The sequence below is a fragment of the Nymphalis io genome, chromosome 29 (genome assembly GCF_905147045.1).
Source record: "Nymphalis io chromosome 29, ilAglIoxx1.1, whole genome shotgun sequence".
Lineage (NCBI taxonomy): Eukaryota > Metazoa > Arthropoda > Insecta > Lepidoptera > Nymphalidae > Nymphalis > Nymphalis io.
In genome coordinates, this window is record NC_065916.1 from 3,319,787 (window position 1) to 3,346,819 (window position 27,033).

A 27,033-nucleotide genomic window follows, 5' to 3' on the forward strand; every position below is an offset into this window, starting at 1 on the left:
TATCTGTTTGTTAGCATTAAATACTAATTACTATCTCATTAATTAGTATCATTAACTCACGTGATACTCTTGTGCTCGATGGGTTCCACGCCGACCTTGAACTTAATGGGCAGATGTGTGACGATGGAGCGCTGCAAGCGGACGCTGTGCTGCGACTCCAGCAGCGGCGCCGACGTCGACAGGGAGGTAACACTCGTAGCTTGGTACCTGAGAACAAATGTCTTTAGCTTTAATATTGAGACATATTAACCTATATCCTATATCACTATATGTCTACTAGTCGAGATTTAAATTGATCTTAGCTATGATCTTACCAATTGATACATTGATGGTAAATTTGTTTCCATACAACGATACTAAGTCATACTATAACAAAGAAACCATCATATGTCCTATCATTAATTACTATTTCACCATTCAGCACGGGTTCAATTCCCGGCAAATGTCACTGAGTTATTATGTGCTTAATTATTTACATTGATCATCTCGTTCTCGGACGTGAATAAACATCTTGATTAAACCTGCATGTGTCGAAGACATCTGTCATATGTATATATAGTATACCATAATTTAGTTCTTATTTACCGTATATGCAGGTCATTCTTCCAATACAACATATCCGCGGGCTCGACGGGGGCTGTGATGTTCCCCCTCACCGATGTGAACGTTACTACTGACGATTGGAGACGGATCGGTGTGCCTGAATTTATCAAGTAAGTATAAAACATGTGTAGTGCACACACAACTACAATAATTAGTATTTTATAATATGAATGTAATGTATGTTAAAAGCCGAGATGGCCTAGTGGTTAAAAAACGTGAATCTTAAGCAGTGATCGTGGGTTCAAACCCAGGCAAGCACCACTGAATTTACATTTGCTTAATTTATGTTTATAATTCATCTCTTGCTTGACGGTGAAGGAAAACATCGTGAGGAAACCAGCATGTGTTTAATTTCATTGAAATTCCAGCCACATGTGTATTCTGCCAACCCGCATTGGAGCAGCGTGGTGGAATAAGCTCCAAAACTTCTCCTCAAAAGGGAGAGGAGGCCTTAGCCGAGCAGTGGGATATTAACAGGCTGTTACTGTACTGTAATTTGAATGTATATTATCTGTGTACATCCATTTGTCATCTCGGATGACATAGCGCGGGAAAGTATAATATATATTGGAATTAGCGGAAAGTGAAGACGGTGTGTGTACTCCTTTGTGAAATTTTTGTTATTATCGGTTCAATTTATTACGGAGATAGACGGACTTTAGGAGTAACTTTTGCATTTATAAAATTAGTCAGATTCTCACCCAGTTCAGTCGGTAAGTAGACGTCCATCTGTACAGGGTAGTACGCCATCTGTTGGTTGATGTGACTACCGAAGCGGAGAAACTCCATTATTGATTTTTTAACTGAAAAACTCAGACAAATTAACATATTTTTTTAATTACTCATATTAATTAATTTGTGCTTTGGATCCTGAAATAGTTCAGTCGATAGAACACGTATGTCCTTTTTAATACACTTTGTTGGAGATACATAATAATATCATTGACAAACCGCTGATACAATGTATAGCTGGCTTGCTTTATTTAACAGATTCGAGTGGGTCAGTCTAACTACAAAAACAAGGGACAAAACATTTTATTTCTCATGATTGGTAGCGCGTTGAGGTGTTCAGACCCTTGCTAATGCTATGAGCCGTGGATGTTCTATGCATTATATGACTCAATTGCCTGTCTGTCTTATTCTATTAAAAAATAATGTTTCATCAGAGCTGTTTTTGGTGACAACCTAAACTCGTTATAGTTCACTCTTGTATGTACGCATACATATATGGCAAATAGTTTTAAGATTATTTCTTGATATAAAGGCCTTTTTTGCCCCTGACTTCATACTCGCTCTTTCGCTCAGTGACGACGCCAATGCCAAAGCTTCTAGCGACTAAATAATATCAAAAGCGCTTACTGTCATTTTCGTTCCAACTTTCGAACCTGGACTGGTTGACGTGAGTCGCGTACACTGTCTTATCGTGAACCTTTATCACGATGTCGATGTGAACCTGGACACATAGCACAGAACCTTTACTCCCAAGAATTAGAACTGTAAACAAGTGTGTGTGCGCCACACATTACATGTATGTACATGTATATATATGAGAAAAAGAGTAAATTCTGAGTATCACGCCGGTTCTTTTCAGAAACTACCTTCCGAAACGTTGATGGCGTTACAATAAATTTAATCTCGTAACATAAGTCACGGTGTCCATTAAAAGTACGAATCAATTTTCATTTAGAAATTTTTTTATCGTCTATTTATTAGTAAATAGACTTAAGGAGTTTATACAACTTGTTACATTTGCGTGATTTGGACTGAGAAACTTTACATAATCACATATTTAATACATGGCGTAAATACATATAGGAACATGACGAAAATAACTTAATCTCTTATAGTAAATAAATGTAAAGGAAGCCAAAGAGCACCGTACCCGTAGACAGTAATCCAGTTGAAAAAACTAAGATATCAGATAAAGTAATGTTAAGTAAAATTATTCCATCGTAGTTTCCACTTACTTCCTCTGGTGTCTTCAAACTCGAGACCTTCATCTTTTCCAAAACTTTAACTAGTTTCTCAACGTTATCATTCTTAGAGTTTAGTTTATATATTTTCTTAAACAGATTGGAAGCAACGCCTTCTGCTATAACGTAGATCTATAACACATAAAATATAAAGATATATACAAGAGAAGAGGTCTTTGACGATCAAACGTATTTTTTATTAACGCACTGTGTATGTAAAGTTCATTATTATTATTATATTATTTAAATTTGTTTAAACTGTTCTCTTTTCATTGTACATTCATTTACATGCGAACACTTTTATTTTAAAGGAGTACAAATTAATGTTGATCCAGCGCAATTTTGCATAAAATAATCCAAATTTCGGAAGACTCGTCTGCTCGAGTTCCCATGTATATTTACTCTTGTTAAAATAAAAAAAACTAGAAACAAATGTTATCACAAAAATCGGATTTTACCCACCGTTTTATTACAATCGGCAGTATGGATAGTAGTAGTAATAATAACAGTTTCTTGTGAAAATAGAAATTGGTGAACTCTGGGAGTGTAGGAGTAGAAATCACACAGTATAATAGATAATAATGATAATAATAATAATATAATAGATCACACAATTATAACCAAATATGAATACTGACAGAGGTTATGTATGGTCTTCTCCCGCCAGACGACACAGTGAGCGCTGCGAGACTTGGCGCCGGCTCGGCCCCGACACTCATCAGCTGCACCCAAGGGCTCAGCTCGCCGCTAGATGCTATGTAGTTATTCGTAGCCCAGTAAGTCGTGTCTGGATTCTTTACAAATTTGGCGACAAATGGGACGTAATCAGCACTGAAACAAAATATTCTAAAGTCATTATTAATGTCGGCACGTAAACGTAGCTAATTATTTATTTATTGATAGTGCCAAAATACAAGTAGTTATTTAAAGTAAGTAAGTGAGTAAAATGCAATGTTATCGGTCATTTGTATCAGTATTATCGACAGTCCGCGATTATGTCCACGGCTGGGCGTTCCGTTCGGTAGAAGTATTGCGGCTTATTAAAATCAGATTCAAATAAACTTTATTCAAGTAGACTATTATAATTACTCTTCAATTTTGATATTACAGGATCAAAATGCATATAAAGCTTGCAGCGGTTCGGAATGTAGATTCTACTGAGAAAAACCAGCTAATACTCAAAAGTACAAACATACTTAACTACATACAATTTAATTTTGAAATCCAGTATCAGAATCAGCGAATACTACGTCCACGCTATCTAAACCATCTATATATTATTATTCATTTGGTGGTAGGGCTATGTACAAGCCGCCTGGGTAGTACTACCCACTTATCAGATATTCTACCGTCAAACAGCAATAGTTTGTACTTGTGTTCTGATTTGAAAGGTGAGTGACCTTGTGTGACTACAGACACGACATAACCTCTTAGTTCCCGAGTTTTGTGACATATTGTCTATGGGCGGTGGTGACCATCAGGTGACATATTTGTCGGTGCACCTAACTTTTTTATTTATACAAAAAATCAATTAATGTTTCCAACACAAGATTAAAACTTATTAATAATCAAAGTTCTACCAAACTACTTCCTCTGCATGATAATTACAATATTGCATGAATATACAAGCGGCGGTATTCCATCTGACAAATGCAATATTCATAATAGTCCCTTAGCCGTCGAGCACGATATGAATTTAAATCAAAAACTATGCCCACGGAACTTCTGCGGCGTGTTCAACCCACAATCTTTGGTTGAAATCTGTCTGTGTTTTATCAACTGAACATATTGACTCCAAGCATTGCAAAAAATACCATTTTGACTTTTGCTTATTTATTGAGAAAAATATTTGCAAAACAACTCCTGCGTTCAGACTTTATTTTTTACGGAGAGTTTATTTCATATTGTTTTAGTTTAATACGAAACATCTATTGGCGCGGCTCGGGGTTACTGACGTACGACTGAGTCGTGTGCCGTGACGACAAACGACATGACACTATCTAATATCGTCGAGCTCCCTCTCCACCACTAATGTTCTCCATTCCCATTTATTTTAGTTACGTAACTATTTTTTTTAATTATATTATAATATATTGTTTTTATTGATTTTACTTAATATTTATTCATTGGGTTTCTTTATAAACTTTCAAGAACCATTATTAGCGACGTGTCACAACGGCCGGTCGTCCTCTGACGGACATATATATAAATACTAATAATAACGAAACTTACACATTTCTGTATCTGCTGAAGAACTTGTTGCTGTCCAAGCTCTTCACGGTGGTATACCAGAATCTCTGCAGCTCCTTACTGCTGGACGTCGCTATGAAGTCATGTATGAAGAGAAAGTCACTTTCTCGCATCCCAGAGCTGAGGATGTCATGTAGCGCCGCTATCCTTAGCTGTATGTCTTCTTGCTCATCAAGCAGGATTGGTAAAGATGTCTCCAAAGCCTGAGTATGAAATAAAAATATTTCAAAATTAAGATTGTTATATTGTCCCAACAGCGATATTCGCATTTACATTATGTATTCATTGCCTTAATTTATTGTAACAATAAAAAAATTGATATGTTTTAAGAATATTAAGCAATTCAGTATAAACTACGGTAGTATAATTTAAATATTTGTCAGTAATCAGCAACGGAATAATACGATTATTTATAGTGTACAAAATGTAATTTGATTAACTTTAATTTAGGTATATTAATAATTATACTGCACACAGATTATGACGTCGTTCAGACCGATTTACGCCAGCTAACTCCTAGGGCTAAATGTGTTTAACTTTCATAATCTGAAGCGGCATTCGGAGAGTCGTCGGAGAAAGTTCATAAGCAGGTCTTATGTACATTCCAAGGTAAAGTTTTTGTGGTCCGACAACCGTGGTGACCATGACTAGCCTTATTGCCTACGTGAGGTACTTACTGCATATCCTCTATTCTCGTGTCCACAAGCCAGTGATGCCCAAAGCCTCTCATGTCTGTTTCTCGTCCTGTCCGCGTATATTGTGCGTATGTACGACTCTGCCGTGTATCCCAAACTGCAGAGCCCTTGTAGCCAGACCATACGGTCCAGATATTGGGGACAATCTGTAAGGCACATTTGATCGTAATTGTTTCACTAAAATACTATTTGCATTTTATTAGCCATTTATTATACTGCTTTATACATTTAAGTAGTTGGTTATCTTATCTCTTACCACTATACATCCTAAAGTATTTGACAACGATATTGTCGAAGTAGTCCTGTTTGACCTTTCTCGCTTCCGCGGTCTTAGAGACCAGGACGGCAAAAGAAAGAATTCCCGCATGCCTGATGTCTGAAGGAAAGTCCAGTCCGAGCTTGGTGAAGGTCTCCAACTCCTCGAGAAGATTCTGACTGTGGTTAGCGACATTGAAGGGCAGCTTCCGAATCAGAGAGAGAAGGGTTGCATCTTCGATTTTCTCCTAAAATTATTGTGCGTTACGTCATTATTTATATTAATTTTCCTAAATGGACTTATATTTATAATAACATTAACTACAAAATATCGGTCACAGCTGGATTCAAACCCGCAGCCATTGACAAGTAATTAAGTAATTAGTTATGGTTACTTCCGTGCAATCAGGCTGTCAATCAAGTGAATCCATTATATTGGACAAATGAATTGTTGATGATTAAAACTTTAATGTATTTTATTTTAATTGAACCTCTGAAAACATTAATCTAAATTAATTACCTTCTCTTCTACAACTAAATACTTGACGAATCTTGCACAGGCGTCGCTTCTACCATGCGGTAGGACTTCCAAAAATATGTTCCTAGCTGTCTCCAAGTCATAGCTTGTTCCGAGAACTAGGTCCTCGAACAGTTTGACAAGTGATGCGTAGGACAGGCGGGTAACTGTGCTGGAAGTAAGAAGTTGCTTGCGTATAAAATTTAAGACAAATGTGTCATACGTACAGTTACGAGCTTTCAAACGCTCAGCGTGGTATAGGGAGAGATGTGCTCGGTATTCCTAATGATGAATTAATCTTTAGACAACCAAATGTAACCAACTTTGCTTACAGTGTTAGTTAGAATTAGCTGAAAGCATGAAGTACAGATCACAGGCCACGGGTTTTTCAAAGAATTTGATAGCCGATGAGGACGTTAAATGGAACTCAGGACCTAGGGACTACATACAGAGGATACATAATTCGGAGTGGAATAATAGAAGTAAAATTTAGTTTAATATATAAATGCAAATATTGATCAAGTACTTACTTCAAGAGATTAATGAAATCCAAGTTATGTATTAGAGATGCATTTTTAACGATGTTGTCTGTATCGATACCCTTTTTAGCTATTTTCAAAAGGATCTGAAATCAAATGTACATATTATTAATAATAATTTAGTAATTTTTTATGGAAATCGGCTTTATTTTTTAAGCTTAATATTTTTCTATTAAAATATAAAATAAACATTTTATGATTTTATTAGTTTTAAAAATTACGTAGTATTAATTAATCTTAAGACAACTGAATTTAACCGACACAGCTTACAGTGTTAGCAAGCTGGAAGCATAAATATATAATATAAATATATTTTGATGTTGATTATGTCTTTCTGAATGATTTCGGTCATGGATTTTTCGTTGTCCCGACCTGGAATTTGAACACAGGACCTGGGGATCAACAGCTTTGTAAGCTAGCCACTAGTTATTTCACCGACGTTGTCAATGATAGTGGAAATCATAGCCATCCGAACACGTGAGCATTGCTCGATTAAAAATAATATATACAACTCAATAATACACAATATTTTACTATAAATAAAACTTATATTTCTTGTTATTATATATTATTTATTATATTTCATGTATATATTAGCATATTTTATATAAAGAAATATTATTATTTAATTCTGTATAGGAATGGGATATCGTCCAAGCAATCGTTTAAACGTGCGAAATTATAACTGGGACTGGTACCCTGGTACCCTGGTATCCAGTGGCCCCGCACTAGGTAAGCCTGGCTTGCCACTGGATGTTTTGTGGTATTGTTAATCCTTTTCGTTAATAAATTTAAGTTAATTTTATTTATTTACGGAAATTTAAGTACATGGCGACGATATCGAATCTCAACGTGAACCTGCCTTTGCATCATATTGCATATTGATTGCCGAAGTGAAGTGAAAGTGGAACGTTAAATTATATTAAGCAGACCTAAGTGTGTTTTTCATTTTATTTTTCACAAAGGCTATCTAGTGGTATGTGTTCATCTTTGACCATAGATATTAGTTCCGCACGAAATATAAGCCACTCCTTACACGTGGCATTTAAATGTTATGTCCCTTATGAGTGTAATCCTGGCTCACTCACCCTTCAAGTGTTATGGACACAGCTGTATAGAGTATTGTTTGAAAGCAGTTAGTCAGCTCTGTAAAGAAGCCTACGTTGCTTGTACCTCATATGTTTCGTTCCTCAACTCGCTCTGAGAGAACGTACGGATGCCCGTGGTCCAATCGTCAAAGCTGCCAGCATCGTACTGCAAGCCGGTCCGCGTCACGTTCGACTTTTCTACCGTCGGTGATGGGGAGTCAGTGTCGTAAGAAAGGGAGAGCCTGTTATAAGATTATATAGAATTTCATAATGTAAGAGAGCAGTCAGTGTTTTTTTTATAGATTAGAAAGGCGGACGAGCATATGGACCACCTGATGGTAAGTGGTCACCAACGCCTATAGATATTGGCATTGTAAGAAACGTTAACCATCGCTTACATCACCAATGCGCCACCAACCTTGGGAACTAAGATGTTATGGCCCTTGTGCCTGTAATTACACTGGCTCACTGACCCTTCAAACCGGAATACAACAATACCAAGTACCGCTGTTTTGCAGTAGAATATCTGATGAGTGGGTAGTACCTACCCAGACGAGCTTGCACAAAGCTCTACTACCAGTAAAGTCGCAAAGTTCTTCGCAATATATTTCACAAATCCACACATACATCTTGTGAAATGATTCATAAATACTCATAAGAGCTTTTTTTATTTTTTTATATCTATATCAATGAAACTAAACGGCTGTACCGATTTTGATGATTTATTTTGTATGTGGTTGAATATGTCTCTGGATGGTTTAGATTGATATACTTATATTTAATACTGTGATTTTTTTCATATACAAATAAAAATATATATTTATTTTATAGCTAGTACATTATATCGCTGTAAATTTTGTTTATTGATCTAATAAATAGCAAACGACATTATGTCGGATACGAAGTACCGAATATCACGTACAAGTTAAAAGGTTTGTCCTCGCCAAGAAGGTGTACTTACTCCGAAGAAACCCCGAGCACGTGCCCACTAACTCTGTATTGGAACACGCCTCGCATGTTCAAACTGATAAGTCTGTTCCCATTAAACTCGTAAACACGCTCAGACGTCGCTATGTTCTCTGGCTGAAATAAATACAAAACTTTGGAGAATCAAATTATTAGACACAGGAAAATGTGGTCGATTCCGTTCTACTGTCGACCACTTTAAGGAACAAAATGTTGGATGAATGAAAAATTTTAGTAAGTGTTAATCAAAAAAATTTAATAATTTTTTAGTTATTATTTTATGTGCTTGATGTGGTCTCCCATATTTGAAGGAGCTCACATATTTTAAAACATTAAGCCACAGTGTAATGTACTCGTAAGTGTGTATCCCTTGTTGGTGATCCTCAATAAATAAATATTAATTTGTGATACTCGTAAATAATGCAAGGAACAAACACCATCTTGCTAATACTGTTACTGTGCATAGTGCCAAGTTTTATGAGAGGATCCCAGAAAAAGTATCCAAAATGCATCAGTTGCTAAGTTTTAATAGTAGTTTGTAAGTACAAGGTGTGATGGGAATTCCTCTTCTCCAGGCTATTTTTTTTCTCATATTGCTAACAAACGTAAATTTACCAAGAACACATGGTGTTCCTTTCGCGGGATCTTCTCGGGTCTCGGTGTGTATTTTCTATACGAACCGGTGTGTTAACTGTTACTTTAACTATCAATAAGAATTTTTTTTTTTTTATAGAATAGAAGCCGGACGAGCATATGGGCCACCTGATTGCAAGTGGTCACCAAACGCCCTTAGACATTGGCATTGTAAGAATTGCCAACCATCGCTTACATAGCCAATGCGCCACCAACCTTGTGAACTAAGATTTTATGTCCCTTGTGCCTGTAATTACACTGGCTCACTCATCCTTTAAACCGGAACACAACAGTACCAAGTACTGCTGTTTTGCGGTAGAATATCTGATGAGTGGGTGGTACCTACCCAGACGAGCTTGCACAAAGCTCTACCATCAGTAATTGAAATTATATAAAATATTTTATATGCCTGATAAGATCCAGTGTGGTCTTAATCTTAGCATAATACTTACCGCTCCTCTACCATTGTCACCACCCCAGGGCACAGAGCTCCAGCTGGTTTGGGAAACGACAGACGCCTTTTGGTAAGAACTGTACTTTCTTATGGTGTTACCGTTTGCTGTATACACCATGAGACAGCTTTCGTAGAGACATGGCTGAGAAAATTAAATTTTACCGTTATGGTTTCAGTAGTATATATATGTATGTCCATCTGTTCCCGAGTAGCTAATAACCTACAAATAGGTAAATAGTAAATTACACAATAAGCTAAGAAATAATTGAAAATCACAAATGTATCGAGTTTTGTATCAAAAGAATGGCTTTCATTTATAGATTCCGAAAATGTTTAATTTATATTTACGCTGTGAACGATGTGTGTTCATATTTAAAGATAACTCATGTAATAATCGATCTACTTAAAAGTGCAATTCTCCCAAGATTGGTTCAGTGTCTCGGGATTCTAAGCTAAGCTGTCCGTTTTCTAGGTATTATTGTTCTTGCAATCCATCAACGTGAACTACGTAAACTTAGGAGTACTAGAAACAGCGAGGATAGCATTTGGAAATGATTTTGATGGTAATATACTGAAATAATAGACCTCCTCGTTAGTATATGAGCCGCTGTCTTTCCTCAGTTGGAAATTGTTTGAAATGGCCCTCTTCAAGTTCGTACACCACACCGGTTCATCCGTCACGTACAGGGCGCTGATGAAGCCATTCTCCTGGAAGAATTAAAAACAACATTCATTTTTTTTTAATATTTAATATATATTTTTTGTTTTCACGTAAATATAACTCCTACGAAATATTATTTATTAGATGAAAAGCAGAAGCATTTAGTAAAGTTTAGCTCACTTGATATTCCACTTCCCAAGGCCATTTTAAATATTTAGCAGCTTCCTCTGATTGATAGGATGAATAGCCAGAACTCTGGCTGTAGATCGAGGTCTGGAAAGAAACGTAACTGTGTTAAGGGAATGAACATCTATGTTTTTTTTTTTGTAAAAGTTTTGATATTGTTTACTTGCTATAATTCGCCACAAGATGGCGCTGAATTATAACTTCTAGACCGTGCAACGTCACAACGTGACTTATGGAAAACGTCTGTCTGGTTTTGCTCACATGGTTTATAAATAATAATTATTAGAAGCAATGCTACCTCGTAGTCTTCTAGTTTGAATCTTATCCTGGTGTAGTTGTCGTAAACTATGAGTAATAATCTCGCTTCTATTGTCCAGTAGGAGTCGGTGGAGGGTGTACCAGTCGACACGTTCGTCTTCAGGATGTAGCTGTACTGTCTGAGCTCTGGAAACAATACTTGGATTCCGGCTGATGATGCGAGGGATATACCTGGAATTTGTTTATTTCAAATATTTATATTCAAAAAAATAACAACGAAGCCAAGCGTCTCTAAACAGAAAAAAAAATTAGACTCAGTCAGATTAGTTCTGCAAAAGCGAACTATTGTCTTCCCGCCTCGTTTATAATAAAAAAATTGGACTATTTAACACAAAACATTCTTACTTCATTTTTATTTTATCAGTATAAATTTATTAAGCAAATTTGTATATGGTACTTGACAATCAAAAACATAACAAATATTAAGATATAAGGAGTAACTCACCGACGAGGAGTAACAAGCAATTAGATATCATTATGACACGTTATCTGTAAGCAAACAACACGAATATAACAAGATCAACATCATCAAATCCAGAGTAAACAGGTTTCTTATATGCAAGGGTGCTACATCTTAGACCGTGTCGATGCTTAACATTAGGCAAGTCAACGGTCAAACGCTGGCCTATTAATTGTAAAAAAAAAAAACAACAAAACGATAAACGTCATACACCCAACTGACATGTTGGCGTTCACGACATTCTTGTATAATTTGAATGGAATTGATTATAATCGAATGGGTATGAAGGGTACATTGAGGAAACCACCAAGTGCCCCATGAGATTCTACCATTTAATCTCTTATTTACCACTTAATATCTTCAATCATCAGAGCAGTAAAAGTTTTATCAAAATAGAAATTACCCAGTCGAGTGCTTTTATAACATATTGAAAATAAATCAATTGAAAACAGTTTAAGTATAAAACAACACCAAACTTATAGCAATATAAGTTACAACAAAAATAAACAATATACATTATATTATGTTATAACAGTGTGACGTCACAAAGTATTGTAGTATAAACTTCGGTTACGTCGGCAACATTATGTTTAAACTAAGTTCTCGGGTTTCCGCGCTGATATTCAAAGCCGAAAGAAAATTTATGCAATGTAAATTTTGTACAAAATAATGTAAGTATTTTTTATTACAAAACATCAATCATACCGTACCCATGTACTGGTGGTAGGGCTTTGTGCAAGCTCGTCTGGGTAGGTACCACCCACTCATCAGATATTCTACCGCAAAACAGCAATACTTGATATTGTTGTGTTCCGGTTTGAAGGGTGAGTGAGCCAGTGTAATTACAGACACAAGGGACATAAAATCTTAGTTCCCAAGGTTGGTGGCGCATTGTCTATAAGCGATGGTTGACATTTCTTAGAATGCCAATTTCTAAGGGCGTTTGGTGACCATTTACCATCAGGTGGCCCATATGCTCGTCCACCTTCCTACTCTATAAAAAAAAAAAAAAAAATGTACACGGGCGACTCAAATACTAGAAGTCAACTATCGGAAGTATTCAAATTATTTAGCTCAGTGTTTGCATTTTGAAAACCAATTAAATAGAATTAAAGTATTCCGCTCTACAAATTTGATCATAAAATACGAAACAAAGAATCCCGAACTGATTGATGTCCAGACCGAAGCTCGCTCACGTATAGTCGGGAACAGTGATGGTTGATAATTTAAGGGAGGCAGACGAGCCAACGGTCACGTGATGGTATAATGGTGACCAATATACCATCCCATGGTCGTTGGCTAGAAGATATTGTGATAAATGTGAGCCTTGTTTACGTCGTTTGTTTACAACTCCGTGTATGCTTGCCGTACTTTGAGCCTCACTTCTTTATTTAGTAATGTCTTTTAAGCTAAATAAAATGAATTTAGGATTAAATGGCTTTTCCAAATGTTTTTATTAACTTCCTGTTCGGATATTGCCGATCAAGTAATTCCATTTGAGTTAAAATAAGCTAGAAGTTTGAACTATTACACAAACAAAGTTAGTATGTAAACAAATGTAGGAAGTCGGTTCTACCTACTATTCTGTTTTTACAAGCTTTTATTTAACATGCAATGTTTGCTTGTTCGTAGCCACTTCCTCTTAGCTTACGGAGTTAAAATTTTACATATTGATTCAATGCCGATGACTATGAGTTTTTGTGGTAAGTGTGACCCGAGTCTATACCCAGGGTTGACTCCAGACGAAGGAATCCACAGCCAACACAATATACTCAAGTTATTTCCTATGTTTTTAAAAATGTTTTTTACTATGAACACCTATATATTTACACCGGCTATGTGAGTAATGTTCACTCCACCCGCTATTATTATGCTACAAACAACATTTATCCTGTTATTACACTGGCTCACTCACCGTTTAAACCAAACCAGCAGTACTTTGTTCATCAGTGTTTAGGTTTGTAGTGAGAGTGTTAAAAATTCATCGTCTGACTTCTGATTATAAGAAAAAAAAATGTTGACATGCGAAATTGATTGCATTAATTATTGTAATTAAAGGATGTAAGTGTCAAAACAGCGTGTCAACACGTCGCCTTGTGACATTACGATCGCATTGACAATGAAATGACGATTTAGAGATTGGCCTCCCTGACCTGCGTCGTATCAAATTATAATTTGCTAAGATTTTCGTTGATTTTTTAATAATAATTTTTAAAGTATATTATATTAAAAGTAACGCCAAATATAAAATCTATTAGACTCACTTGTAATAATTACTTAATAATGTTTACTTGAAACAAAACCATTGTTTATGTAAAGATAAGAAAAATCACAATTAACACCAATCACTTTATTAGTAATTAATGTTCAATACTACACAAAAATTTAGCGTGAACATATATTGTGTGCCGAATAATATTTTTCTCACAAAACATATCACTTATATACAACTAGTAACGAATTGCTGTATAGGTATTGAAAATTATATAACATTATATTTTACAAACGAAATTCTTGATTAACGATTAATGGTACTCACTTCGTGAAGTATATGTGTATGCATGTATGTGTACACGACCGACCCACTACACCGTGTCTTAGTAATGATAATTATTAAGAAGATGTACAGAAAAGTGTTGTAGCTCTAATGTTTTGGTATGGCGAATTATTAATTTGTATATTAAGTTTTTGTATGTCACATTATTGATTTTAGATATTTAATTGTATTGATATTATATCAATTCCGAGGTCGTGTGTTTATTATTTATTTTTAATTTAAAAATAATCTTTTGTTCAGTTAAAGTTCGGACAGCAATTGTTTAAATTTCTACATTTTTTAACGCTTGTAGAGTGCAAGCAATATACGTTGGCCGGTCTGATAATGGTGACCACGTATATGTCCTACAGTTTCTTCTCAGGGCTGGGTGTTTCTTTTCCGAACCGGTGGCAGTTTCTAGTTTGAATATCGATAAGTAAGTGTAATGCTTCCATATTGAATAAACATTTTAATTTTGTCCCGTCTGCCCGGCAGGTTCAAATCCCCGGATATTTATTTATTTAGGATCACCAACATGACATACAGTAATAATTACAAATTAAAGGTTTACAAATGAATAGGTCTAAGGGTGAGAGTTTCCATTCTTATAGATAACCACGACATGCAAAAATAACACGCTTACGTACGCTATGAATAACTTGCTTATGCGGAAAGATCTTCAAGTTTAAGCTATAATGAATTGTAATATTGTGGAGGTGCTTAAATATTTGATCTTTTTCTAAACCCTCCAGCCGATTTGCCGAAAAGTCTTAAATAAAATACAATTTTTTTTACGACTCCTGTGAATAGCGTTATATAAAATTTAGTATAGCTTTCTTTTCTAACAATAAAATACATGCATATAACAAATGACACAGTATGATTTTAAAACCACATTAAATATAAAATAATTAATAAGAGTTACAAGACTTTTATCTCAGCCTTATCGGCGAGATGACGAGTGCGTGCACTCTGACCCGTTGAATTAAACATTTATTGATACCTGACCACTCTAACTGGGCCTTTCATTACACGTCACTTCTATTTAAATTACGGGTCAACTGTGAACCTTCCACTAGCGGGACGGATCTTTAATTATCCTTTTAAGACAACTACTGAACTAAATACGTAAATTTTAACAAAATTGAAGTACGTCGCGAACACAGCGAGAATACTTTCAGTAATAATGCTGGTTGGGATAGTTTGGTCGGTGTGGCTTATCGCCGCAGCTTATGGCAGTCTCCATATGTCTGTCTGTACTAATATAAAATATCAGTTTGTTCGTTTAAACGCGGTGATATCTGGATCCGCTAGCGTCCGGGACTTTTTTTTTATAGAAAAGGATGACAGTCACCAACGCCCATAGACATTGACATGGCATTGTAAGAAATGTTAACCATCGCTTATATCACCAATGCGCCATCAACCTTGGGAACTAAGATGATATGTCCCTTATGCCTTTAATTACACTGGCTCACTCACCCTTCAAATCGGAACACAATAATACCAAGTACTGCTGTTTTCCGGTAGTATATCTGATGAGTGGGTGGTACCAACCCAGACGAGCTTGCAGAAAGCTCTACCACCAGTACTGTAGATTTGAATACATTAATATTTGATAATAGACAGGAAGGTTCACTACAGTAACTTGTAACGCGGGAGGACCGCGTGAAACAGCTAGTGTATAGTCAAACTTGAATCATGTTCGTAGCTTATTTACTTATTTTTTAATAATAATTAACTTGAAAATTCAAATTTGACTTCAAATTTGACTGAATCGTTGGTCCAGTGGCTAGATATAGAATCGCAGACCCCGAGGTCTTGGGTTCAAATCCCAGGTCGGGGGAATAAAAAGTTTTTGGGTTTTTATTTCGAAAAATTCTCATTAGCACCCCGAAATCTTTAAGTTGGAAGTGTGTACACTCCCGTGCCTCGGAAAGCACGTAAAGCCGTTGGTCCTGCGCCTTAACTCTTTCCGGTCCCATCGGATTATGATTATCTTTTTTAAAGTTTATATCGCTATTTCCGAATGAGCAAAACCAAAACAAGCTTTTTTTTAATTTCTGTCTGTCTGTCTGTTCAGGCTAATCTTTGAAACAGATAAAGATTACTTTTGAACATAAGGTATAAACTGTTGTATATTTTTAGTACATAAAAAATAATGCCTTATGTACTTTTTATGTATAAGGAATAATGTATTTTTTACCTTTTGTACATAGGGACTAATGTCTTAAGACTTTTTTCGGCCGGCAAGGCGGGGACGGCTAGTAAAGAACATTCTTCCCGACTGTACTGGCCGTTGTCGCGTTTGGACTCTACTACCACTTACCATCAGGTGGAGTAGTCACTTGCCATCCCGGCGCATATCAAAAAAAATATTAGAGTTCAAACAGATGTTTATAAAAGACTATTAAATGCTCAAAATAATTATAAAAAATATTTCTAAGGACAAGATTACTCAACAATATGTGGAAGTAATGTAAGCTTTGTGGTCACAATTTACTTCAATACATACTGACATCAATTATGATGACATAGATGTAGATTCATGACTTGGTCAAAGTGAAATCATCTCATGTCGTATCTACGTTTTAACACAGATATACGACTTACCGAGGAGACCAGGACCCCCAGATCTGAAATCTGCCACATGTGTATTCCACCAACCCGCATTGGAGCAGCGTGGTGGAATAAGCTCCAGTACCTTCCCCTCGAAAAGAGGAGAGGAGGCCTTTAGCCCAGCAGTGGGACATTCACAGTATGTTACGGTAGATGTAGATTCAACTTTGTATGTAAAAAATAAAATTTATGATAATGCTGAAAATTTATATACAAATATGAAATGTCAATTAAAATTTGATTTGTTAAAGTATGAAGCTGAAATGTTTAATACGTCAAATACTTCTGAGTCGAGAAGAGAAGAGAACGATACTTACGTTTTCAGGTATATATACAGTGGCCGACTTTTCGAGATTTAATTTTTGTTTTTGGTAGATAAAAACGATTCTTTAGATAAAGTTCAGAAATTACACTACCTTAAAAGCTGTCTCACTGGCGAGGCCGAGCAATTACTTAGACACGTTCCAATATCTGAGAATAATTACGATAGATGTTGGTCACAGCTTGAGTCGCGATACAATAATAAGAAATATTTATCAAATTGTTAAGAAATAATCGCAAGACCTCCCCGAACATCGAGCGCTACCAAGAAATACCATACCGTGAGAAATAATCACACCATGCATTCCTTGAAGCTAGCACCTGTTGCCAGCGTCGCTGCTTTGTTTCGCAAGACCTCCCGAACATCGAGTGCTACCAAGAATTACCATACCGTGGGGACCATTCAGTGATTCACCGATTTCGTTATAAATATGTAATTCAGACTACAGATCTTCACTTTTTGTTCTGATATCGAACAGACTGTCACGTATTAGAAATTAGAAATAATTAATTGTTAAATTTAATTACTTAAATAAACGTATAAGTTAAATTCGTTCGGTTTCATTCTGCATCCTCAACGGCAGCCCTACGTAATTAAATTGTATCCTTAGTAAATTATTAAATCAAATGAACATACAAGCGGAATCAGCTAGCGCATTAAGTGAATTGCTAGACACTTCTACAGATTGCTTAACTGCTTTGACTAACTTATGTATAGATATTAGTTCGTGGGATGTTATAATTATTCATATTCAATCTTTGAAATTGGATATTGAAAGAATAAAAGCGTGGGAAATGAATGTAATTGGTAGTGTTGACACGGAAGAATTACCATAATTTGAACAGTTTGAATTTTTAGAACTAACTTAAGCTACCTAATGTAAACGAAAAAATCTATTATTGAGCCTAAAGTAATGCACATCACTAACATTTCATGACTGTATTGTAATTAATATCATAAACTGGGAAAATGTAAGCAATTTTCAAAACAAAATATAGATACATGTCGTAAATTCCTTGAAAGTAATAAATCATTTTTTATTTATTTAGCTCAAAATCACATTGCCCAATATTGTCGTAATTCAGCGAGGTGTACAATTTTTAAATGAAGACATCAAACAAGAACAAACAATGTTACATACAAAACTAAGTGTGGAGGAACTGATACAAATGTTAAAAGCCATAGCCATAGAAGTAATGAAAATAATACAGTTGTAAAATAATACAGGTATGTAACTAAGTGTAACAAATAAATAGAAAATAACATTAGACTATAAGGATATTATTATACTTGTCATATTTTGTTACATTTAGCTCACACGTATCATGGTGGGCGGTTTGTAAAGGACATTATTTGTAATAATATACTTGGTATGTAATTATAATGGCATGTGTTGCTACTCGGTTGCGATAGATGGCGTTGATTAAATCTGCCACATTTCTGAATCGCGCTATCTGGTTTCGTTACAAAGTGATTTTGTTAAATTGATCCGACAAAATAAATTATAGTCTGAACAGTTGAAAGCTCTTCCTTAATTTCATTTACCGTTTGAACCCCCGATATTAGTTCGACGTAAACACAAATGCTATTATAATATTGAATATAATAATAAATCTTAATAAAATTTAAATCACAATAGTTATCAATATTTAATGAATACATAATATTATATTCAAGAATAATTATTCATAATATTATTATTTACGGTGAAGGAAAACATCGTGAAGAAACTTGCATGTGTCTAATTTCATTGAAATTCTGCCACATGTGTATTCCACCAACCCGCATTGGAGCAGCTTGGTGGGATAAGCTCCAAACCTCAAAAAGGGAGAGGAGGATTTAGACCAGCAGTGGGATATTCACAGGCGGTTAAGGTATATATATTGTTTTAAATTTTCAAATTATTTTAAAATTTATTTTATTGTGAGATAACACATACTGTTTAATGGTTGATAATTTGAAACTATTTTATCAGAATGTTAGTTGATTACGAACCAAAACAAACAGCGTTTACATTGCTCTGCTTAGTTCACATTTGGATGTAATAGTTTTCACAGAGACGTGGCTTAACGACGGAATATCAGATAATGAGCTATAATTTGATGAGCGGTATTACGTATTTCGTCGAGATCGTGAATCTAGTACTTCTAAAAACCAGGATGGTGGAGGAGTTTTGTAAAATGTATAAGTGTTACAAGGTTAATTCATGGAAAACGAACTGTGAAGACATTTAGGTTAATATAATTTTAGATTCAAAAACCATTTCACTATGTGCAGCATATATACCATCACCGCTTAAATACGACACTCTTGAACGTTTTACGCGAAATGTTGAACGAATAATAATTAACGAGCAATTACCTACTATGGGTTCAAACCCGGGCAAGCACCACTGAATTTTCATGTGCTTAATTTGTGATTATAATTCATCTCGTGCTATACGGTGAAGGAAAACATCGTGAGGAAACCTGCATATGTCTAATTTCACTGAAATCTGCCACATGTGTATTCCACCAACCCGCATTGGAGCAGCGTGGTGGAATAAGCTCCAATACCTTCTCCTCAAAACGAGGAGAGGAGGCCTTTAGTCCAGCAGTGGGACATTCACAGGCTGTTACGGTTACGGTAATTACCTACTATGGTATTCGGGGATTTTAATATTCCTTCAATAAAATGGCAGCGTGAAGATCATAGTAGAAGTCATTAGTAAAATGATTCCACGCAATAATGGTTCAGCAGTATCTTTTATTAAAGATTTAATGGCGTTAACAACTCTACCTCAGTAAAATTGCATAAATAATGCATATGGTAACATACTGGATCTCATTTTTAGTACGACTAATAATGTTAAAGTAAAACAAAGGGACTTTTCCGCATGCTTGGTCGACAAATTTCATCCACATCTGGAGATTAAAATGAATCTCCACATATATAACATAATACATCATTGCTAGTCAATAATTCAATAATTAAATACAACTTTAAATATGCTGACTACGAAATAATCAATGAGCTTTTTGCAGGCTTAAAGTGGGAGGCTTTATTTGGTGAGTGTAATAACGTAGATGAAATGGCCGACTATTTTACACTAAATTGCATAATCCAGAAGTGTGTTTCAAAGAAAAAAGTAAAAAATAATGCGCTATATCCAATGTGGTATTCGAAAAACCTAATAAAAAGACTAGCGGAGAAAAATAATATAGAATATTGTTTAAAAAATATCATAATCATATGGATGAAATTAAATTTAAGCTATTAAGAAACAGATGTGAAATTTTGATTAATAGAGACTATAAAAATTATTTTGATAGGGTGGAGTACAATATAAAAAAAAAAACCAAAATACTTTTATTTATACTTAAAAAATCTGCGTAATAATAAAAGCGATTATCCTGCGGCAATGACACTTAATAGTTGTTCGTTTAACAGCGGTTCTGATATTTGTAATCAATTTGCTACAAATTTCTCTAATATGTACATTTCAGCCAACCTAACAACCACATAATCACTAAAAACCTTAAAATCAATACCCATTTCCAATTTAGGCAGTAAACATATACTGGAAAATAATATTATTAAAAAGTTAAAATGTCTTGATGTAAATAAAGGGACAGGCCCAGATAATATACCACCCTTTTTTGTTAAACATTATGCTTATTTACTGGCAAAGTAATTTTTAAAGGCCTTTGTTTCTAATATTAAATAAGTCACTGTGTGTTGGCGAATATCCAAGTGTATGGAAAAATGCAAGAGTTGTTCCTATTTTTAAAAGCGGCGATATAAAAGACATTAAAAATTACAGGCCAATATGTATATTGTCAGTTTTTTCAAAAGTGTTTGCATCTTTGATTTGTTCAGTTCATGAAGCCAGCAATGATAGAAAATCAACATGGCTTTTTTAAAAAACGTTCCACCATATCAAATTTGACTGTAATTTTTGATGATTTTGCAATGCTAATGGACAATTCAGAACAAATAGACTGCATTTATACTGATTTGGCTAAAGCGTTTAACGTTGTCGATCATTATATTTTGCTGGAAAAACTTAGCGGCTACGGTATCAATGGTAATCTTATAAGAAAATTTGAATCATACTTGATGTGCCGTAAAATGTAAGGTCGCAAACATTTACTGCGGCTTCAGGAGTACCACAGGGTTCTATTTTTCACAGATGGTCCCTCGCTCCATGATTGACGACACAGTGGCTCCACCACTGATCACGGAGCGGGAGATGGAGGTGGCCTTCGACCGCTTGAGGGCCGGGCCCAGACGGGATTCCAGGGCGTGTTCTATGTGACGCTCTGGAATACCTAGGCGTAAGGCTTCGGGAGCTGTTCGACCAATGTCTGTGCAGCGGGCAGTTTCCGAAGCCTTGGAAAGAGGGAAAGTTGGTCTTGTTGCCAAAGCAAGGTCGACCACCAGATTCTTCCTCGGCATACAGGCCGATTGTGCTGCTGAACGAGACGGGCAAATTCATCGAAAAAATTCTCGCTGCCCGTCTTATTTAGCACCTCGACGAGGTGGGGCCGGGTCTGTCAGAGGCTCAGTACGGGTTCAGGGCGGGTCGATCAACTATCGACGCCCTGGACGCCCTGAAAACCCGGACCACGGATACGGTGGCCCGAGGGGACATAGTTTTAGCAGTATCGATAGATGTTGCGAACGCCTTCAATAGTCTTCCTTTCGAGACTATTGGGGAGGCACTCCGATACCACGGGGTGCCTTCCTATCTCAGGAGGCTGTTGGGGGCATACCTCCAGGACCGGGTAGTCCTCTGGGAGGGGGGCGATGGGCGTCTTGTCCGGCGTCGGGTAGGCTGTGGCGTTCCACAGGGGTCAGTTCTCGGCACAATTCTGTGGAACGTTGGCTTCGACTGGCTCCTGCGGACATCCGTCCTTCCCAGAATGGGGGTGTTGTGCTATGCGGACGGCACTCTTATCAGGGCGACAGGGCGGAATTATCAGAAGGCGGCTCGCCTGGCCGAAGTCGGTACGTCGCTCACAGTGGACCGCATAGGAATGTTGGGCTTGAGGGTCTCCATCTCAAAAACGGAGGCCCTCTTATTCCACGGTCCACGTCGAGGCCCCCCTCGAGGGGCGTTTATCACCGTCCAGGGGACGGTGATTAAGGTGCAGGCCCACATGAAGTATCTGGGCCTGACCCTGGACGGAAGATGGAGCTTCGGGCAGCATTTTGTCCAACTTGGCCCGAAGCGCATCAACGCTGCTGCTGCCTTAAGCCGGCTCCTACCAAATGTAGGAGGGCCGGAAACGCCATGCCGGCGATTATACGCCGGTGTTGTGCGGTCCATGGCTCTGTACGGTGCTCCCATCTGGGTGGACGCTCTCACAGCTCGGAACAAGGTTCTCTTGCGAAGGCCACAGAGAGTACGGTGTCGTGGATGGCGGCAACACTTCTCGCGGGCGATCCGCCTTGGGAGCTCCAGGCGGAGGTGCTCGCGGAAGCGTACCGGTTCCGGGCGGAAGTGAGGTCGCGTGGCGACCGTCCAGGGTTGGAGGAGGTGCTGCGAATCAGGACTCTCGCCCAGCAAGCCCTGATTCGCAGGTGGGAGGAGGATCTGAGGTCCCCATCAGCAGGCCTGGCGACAGTGGAGGCGATCCGTCCCCACTTGAGTCGCTGGGTAACGAGAAAAGGCGGCACACTGACCTTCAGACTGACTCAGGTGCTTACTGGACATGGGTGCTTCGGTAAGTACCTGCACGGAATAGTCAGGCGGGAGGTAACGCCCTCCTGCCACGAGTGTGGTGCGCCTACGGACACGGCATGCCACACTCTGATGGAGTGTGCCGCTTGGGGGCCTCAGCGCCTTTCCCTGGCGACTTTAATCGGCGGAGACCTTTCGCTACCGAGCGTGATAAATGCCATGCTTGGTAGCGAATGGTGCTGGATGGAGATGGTCTCCTTCTGCGAAAATGTCATGTCGCAGAAGGAGGCCGCGGAGCGGGAGCGCGAGGAAAGTGCCTCCGCTGACCCGCTTCGCCGAAGAAGACCGGGGAGAAGACGCCGGTGCTATGCGCATCTTCTCCTCCCGCCGTGAGTGTCGCCGGGGCCAGGGGGTCTCTGTACCCCGAGTACCCCCTAGGATTTGGAGGCCAACCGTCGTGACGGTACGGTAGTATGCGCAAGCGATCCCGTAACGTCCCCCGACAAGATGGAGTGGGTACCGCTGGTTTTTTAGTGGGTATTCCGGCGCCTTCAGCGCCGGCGAGTCCCACATACCCCCCCACCTCATGTGGGGGAAACACATAAATGTGTTTTTCCAGCGAGAAAAAAAAAGGGTTCTATTTTTGGCTCAATATTATTTGGTATTTTTGTAAAGGACATAGGTGAGTGTTTCAAGCACTGTCAATTTCAATTATATGCTAACGACCTTAAAATATACAATAGGATAAATTATGTCAATGACTATAAGAATATCCAAAGTGATCTAGACAGGCTTTCGGTATGATGTGATCATAATCATTTAAAATTAAATTATTTAAAATGTTTAACAGTTTTTATGGAAACCAGACAACTGATATACTACTTTTCTTTTGTAAATACATACTTATATAGATAATTACACCCAGACTCAGGACAAACAGACATGTTCCTGCACACAAATGTCTGTCCTGGGTGGGAATCGAACCCACAACCTTCGGCGTGAAAGGCAAGTATCTACCAACTACGCCAACCAGCTCGTCAAATATAAATTAAATAATATAATTAAAAAATCATTCAAATTATTAGGATTTATTTTAAGTGCTTCAAAAGTATTTAAAAGGTCGTCAACCAAAATAACACTGTTTAACACAATGATAAGAAGCGGACTTGAATATTGTTCGGTCGCATGGAGTCCTCACTATTTATTACATAAAGATAGAATTGAAAGAATACAATAAAAAAATTACGTCATCTGGCTTACGAAGACAATGTTTTCAAACAGAATGAGCGTTACAAAGATCAGCTAAAGTTATATAAAGCTCTTTCACTATGTGATCGTAGAGACATAATGGATTTATGTTCTTTGCACATTATTGTAAATGGAGGTATTGATTGTCCAAATTTGTTAAGCAGAGTTAAATTGGCAGTACAAAGGTTTCATTAAAAATAAGCAAACCTTTAGTCAAGGGTTTGCGAAAAGTAACCTGGGCAGGGCTGCACCAATTAATAGAATGGTTATTGCATATAATAAGATTTTCAAAAAAGCTAGCTTAGACATTTTTCAACAATCTACTTTACGCTTTAAAAGACAAATTAAAGAGTATCTAACCACTTAGCCTTACCCTTCGTTTATTTAATTCTAAGATGCAAGACAATACGTTTAATATGTATGTCATAGTAAGTTCATAAATTTGTTTATTTACATTAATTAATTTAATTGTCAATTTCTTATAACGACGTTTATTTTTTTTTTATTTTTTTGTTATAATTTTTGCATGTTTTGTTTTGTTTTTATAAATAGTTTAATTTTTTTATTTCTACTCATGTTAAGTTAGCCTATAATTGAGGTTTGCAATTTTTTTTATTTAATTTATTTACGATTGTAGTCTAGAATAAGAAACAAAGTTGTATACGGCGTTGGCTTCCTATTTCATAAAATAAAATAAAAAGAATACCTTATGTACTAATTATGTATATCGACTTATACATTATTTACTTTTTATACATAAGGACTACCATCTTAAGACTTTTTTCACATAAGGTATAATGAATGCATTATAAGCTTTTAAACATAAGGCGTAATCTGTTATATATTTTTAGGACAAAAAATAATACCTTATGTACTTTATGTATAAGGACTAACGCATTATTTACTTTTTGTACATAAGGACCTGATATCTTAAGACTGTTTTCACATAAGGAATAATGAATTATAAAGTTTTAAATATAAGGCGTAATCTGTTATATATTTTTAGGACAAAACAACAATTCCTTATGAACTTTTTATGTATAAGGACTTATGCATTATTTACTTTTTGTACATAAGAACTAATGTCTTTAGACTTTTTTCACATAAGGAATAATGCATTATATACTTTGGTACATAAGGCATAATCTGTTATATATTTTTAGGACATAAAAAACAATGCCTTATGTACTTTTTACTAATATTATAAAGCTAGTGTTTGTTTGGTTGAACGCGTAAATTTCAAAAAATTCCGGTCCTATCCTTGATATTTAAAATCAAGCTATAACCAATAGGAGCTAAGCATCAATAAAAAATGTTGCAGAAACGGGCAAAATGTATTCTTTTTAAAAGCTTCCGTTGCGTGCGCTGCCTAAACGGTTAAAGTTAAGCAACAATCACGTATGCCAGTATTGTTTTTCTTAAAAGATAAAAAAAGCATCCACGATATCAATGTGTATCATTTAAGAATGAGTTACTATAATCTTTTTTTTCAATCTGATTAGTTCTAAAATAATCCATTATCATTAATACTTATTCTTTAAATACAGATTTACCTTTCCGTTTTAAAAGCATACAATTTCATACAATTTCTTATAAAGGTATCGTTTGCAGTCATAATAAATAAAGCACAGAGACAGACATTAAAATATGTCGGAATAAATTTAAGGGTATTCAGGTTTTCTCATGGCCAATTGTTTGTTGTCCTATCTAGATCTGGATGTCTCGACTCGCGTGCGCGACACACATCAGTTCTTCATCTTATAATTATCATCTTATAATTATATTATCATTAATACAAGTATTCAATTTCCAAAGTCTTCGTTATTTTTACCACCACAAAAGCAGCTATTGAAGCTTACAAAATGGTCCTTCGCCCGTGAAATATTAAATAACGAAGAAATTAGAGAAAAACGCATCATTCTTATCGACGCACGCGCACGCGCACCCACGTGGACAAGTCACACAAAGGATACCTGTGCAGAAAGGCAAATTTTCTACATCGAGGATACCTTTTCATCGTCCGATATTCAAGGAAGGTGAAGCATGATCATTTCATATTGACGATCATCCAGTTCAAGCATATAACGTCACCACGTGGCCTACCTAAGACGCGTCGTCGCCGACGTCGCGGCGTCTACAATTTGGAGTCAACGTAATTTTACAACAACATTCAAGTCACCAGTGGAAACAAATTTACAAAATATTTTGACGGGATTGACTAACAGAAACAAAAATATAACAGAGAAGTCGACTTTGGCCCTTGTGAGCAACACGGATACGAAAAATAATAGTCGAGTGAGTTTCAGGCATTATACATACACACACAAAACATAACAACACAAATAATAATACAGATCATTCTTCTTCTTGTCACTTTCTTCAAAATGATGAGTCAATACTTAACCGGTTCTGGGAGCTGGAGGCGGTATCTTCCGAGCACTGCTTATCACAGGAGGAACGAGCTTGTGAGCGAACCTTCGCGGAGACCACAGCACGAAACAGCGACGGCAGGTTTGTAGTCACAATACCATTAAAAGACTCACCTGAAGTACTCGGGGATTCCTATGCAGCGGCGAAGCGTCGTCTTCTTTCCTTGGAGCGCAGATTTTTACGTGATTCACTTTTAAAAGAAAGATATTTACAATTTATGTCAGAATATCTAGCCTTAGGGGCATATGTCAGAAAATAAGCAAATTATGTCAGATAAAAATATTAACTATTACTTACCTCATCATGGGGTGATTCGGGAGTCGAGTACAACGACCAAATTACGAGTTGTCTTCGACGCGTCAGCGTCACAACTACGGGTAAGTCTTATAACAACATACAGATGGTAGGACCGATTGTACAAGACGATCTCTTATCTATTTTACTCAGATTCAGACAACATAAATATGTAATCTCAGGCGATATAGAAAAGATGTACCGAGCTATTCTCGTTGCACCTTCTCAACGCCACCTACAACAGATTTTATTTCGATTTAATTCTATAGAACCAATTAAATCATATACACTTAACACAGTAACGTACGGCACGTCATCAGC

At 36.8% G+C, this 27,033-nt stretch overlaps 1 protein-coding gene across 3 annotated transcripts in view; it reads right to left on the reverse strand.

The window, feature by feature from the left end:
* The window catches only part of LOC126779444 (uncharacterized), a 38,447-nt gene extending 11,649 nt beyond the window's left edge, over positions 1–26,798 (reverse strand). Inside the window, exons 1-20 of one of the 3 annotated variants that reach the window (XM_050503402.1) lie at positions 26,716–26,798; positions 26,532–26,608; positions 11,584–11,627; positions 11,119–11,309; positions 10,815–10,907; positions 10,559–10,681; positions 9,972–10,115; positions 8,882–9,003; positions 8,006–8,162; positions 6,824–6,918; positions 6,297–6,465; positions 5,778–6,024; positions 5,504–5,667; positions 4,809–5,029; positions 3,215–3,407; positions 2,571–2,708; positions 1,963–2,056; positions 1,305–1,406; positions 586–700; positions 61–207 (exon numbers count right to left, since the gene is read on the reverse strand). In XM_050503402.1, the coding sequence (XP_050359359.1) occupies positions 61–207; positions 586–700; positions 1,305–1,406; positions 1,963–2,056; positions 2,571–2,708; positions 3,215–3,407; positions 4,809–5,029; positions 5,504–5,667; positions 5,778–6,024; positions 6,297–6,465; positions 6,824–6,918; positions 8,006–8,162; positions 8,882–9,003; positions 9,972–10,115; positions 10,559–10,681; positions 10,815–10,907; positions 11,119–11,309; positions 11,584–11,614 (2,546 nt within the window). In that variant the 5' untranslated portion in view covers positions 11,615–11,627; positions 26,532–26,608; positions 26,716–26,798. Of the gene's footprint in view, positions 1–60; positions 208–585; positions 701–1,304; positions 1,407–1,962; positions 2,057–2,570; positions 2,709–3,214; positions 3,408–4,808; positions 5,030–5,503; positions 5,668–5,777; positions 6,025–6,296; positions 6,466–6,823; positions 6,919–8,005; positions 8,163–8,881; positions 9,004–9,971; positions 10,116–10,558; positions 10,682–10,814; positions 10,908–11,118; positions 11,310–11,583; positions 11,628–13,862; positions 13,881–14,137; positions 14,194–26,531; positions 26,609–26,715 lie in introns of those variants that run through there. The other 2 variants (XM_050503403.1, XM_050503404.1) reach the window with 2 other exon arrangements.
* Between the last annotated feature and the right edge of the window lie 235 nt (positions 26,799–27,033).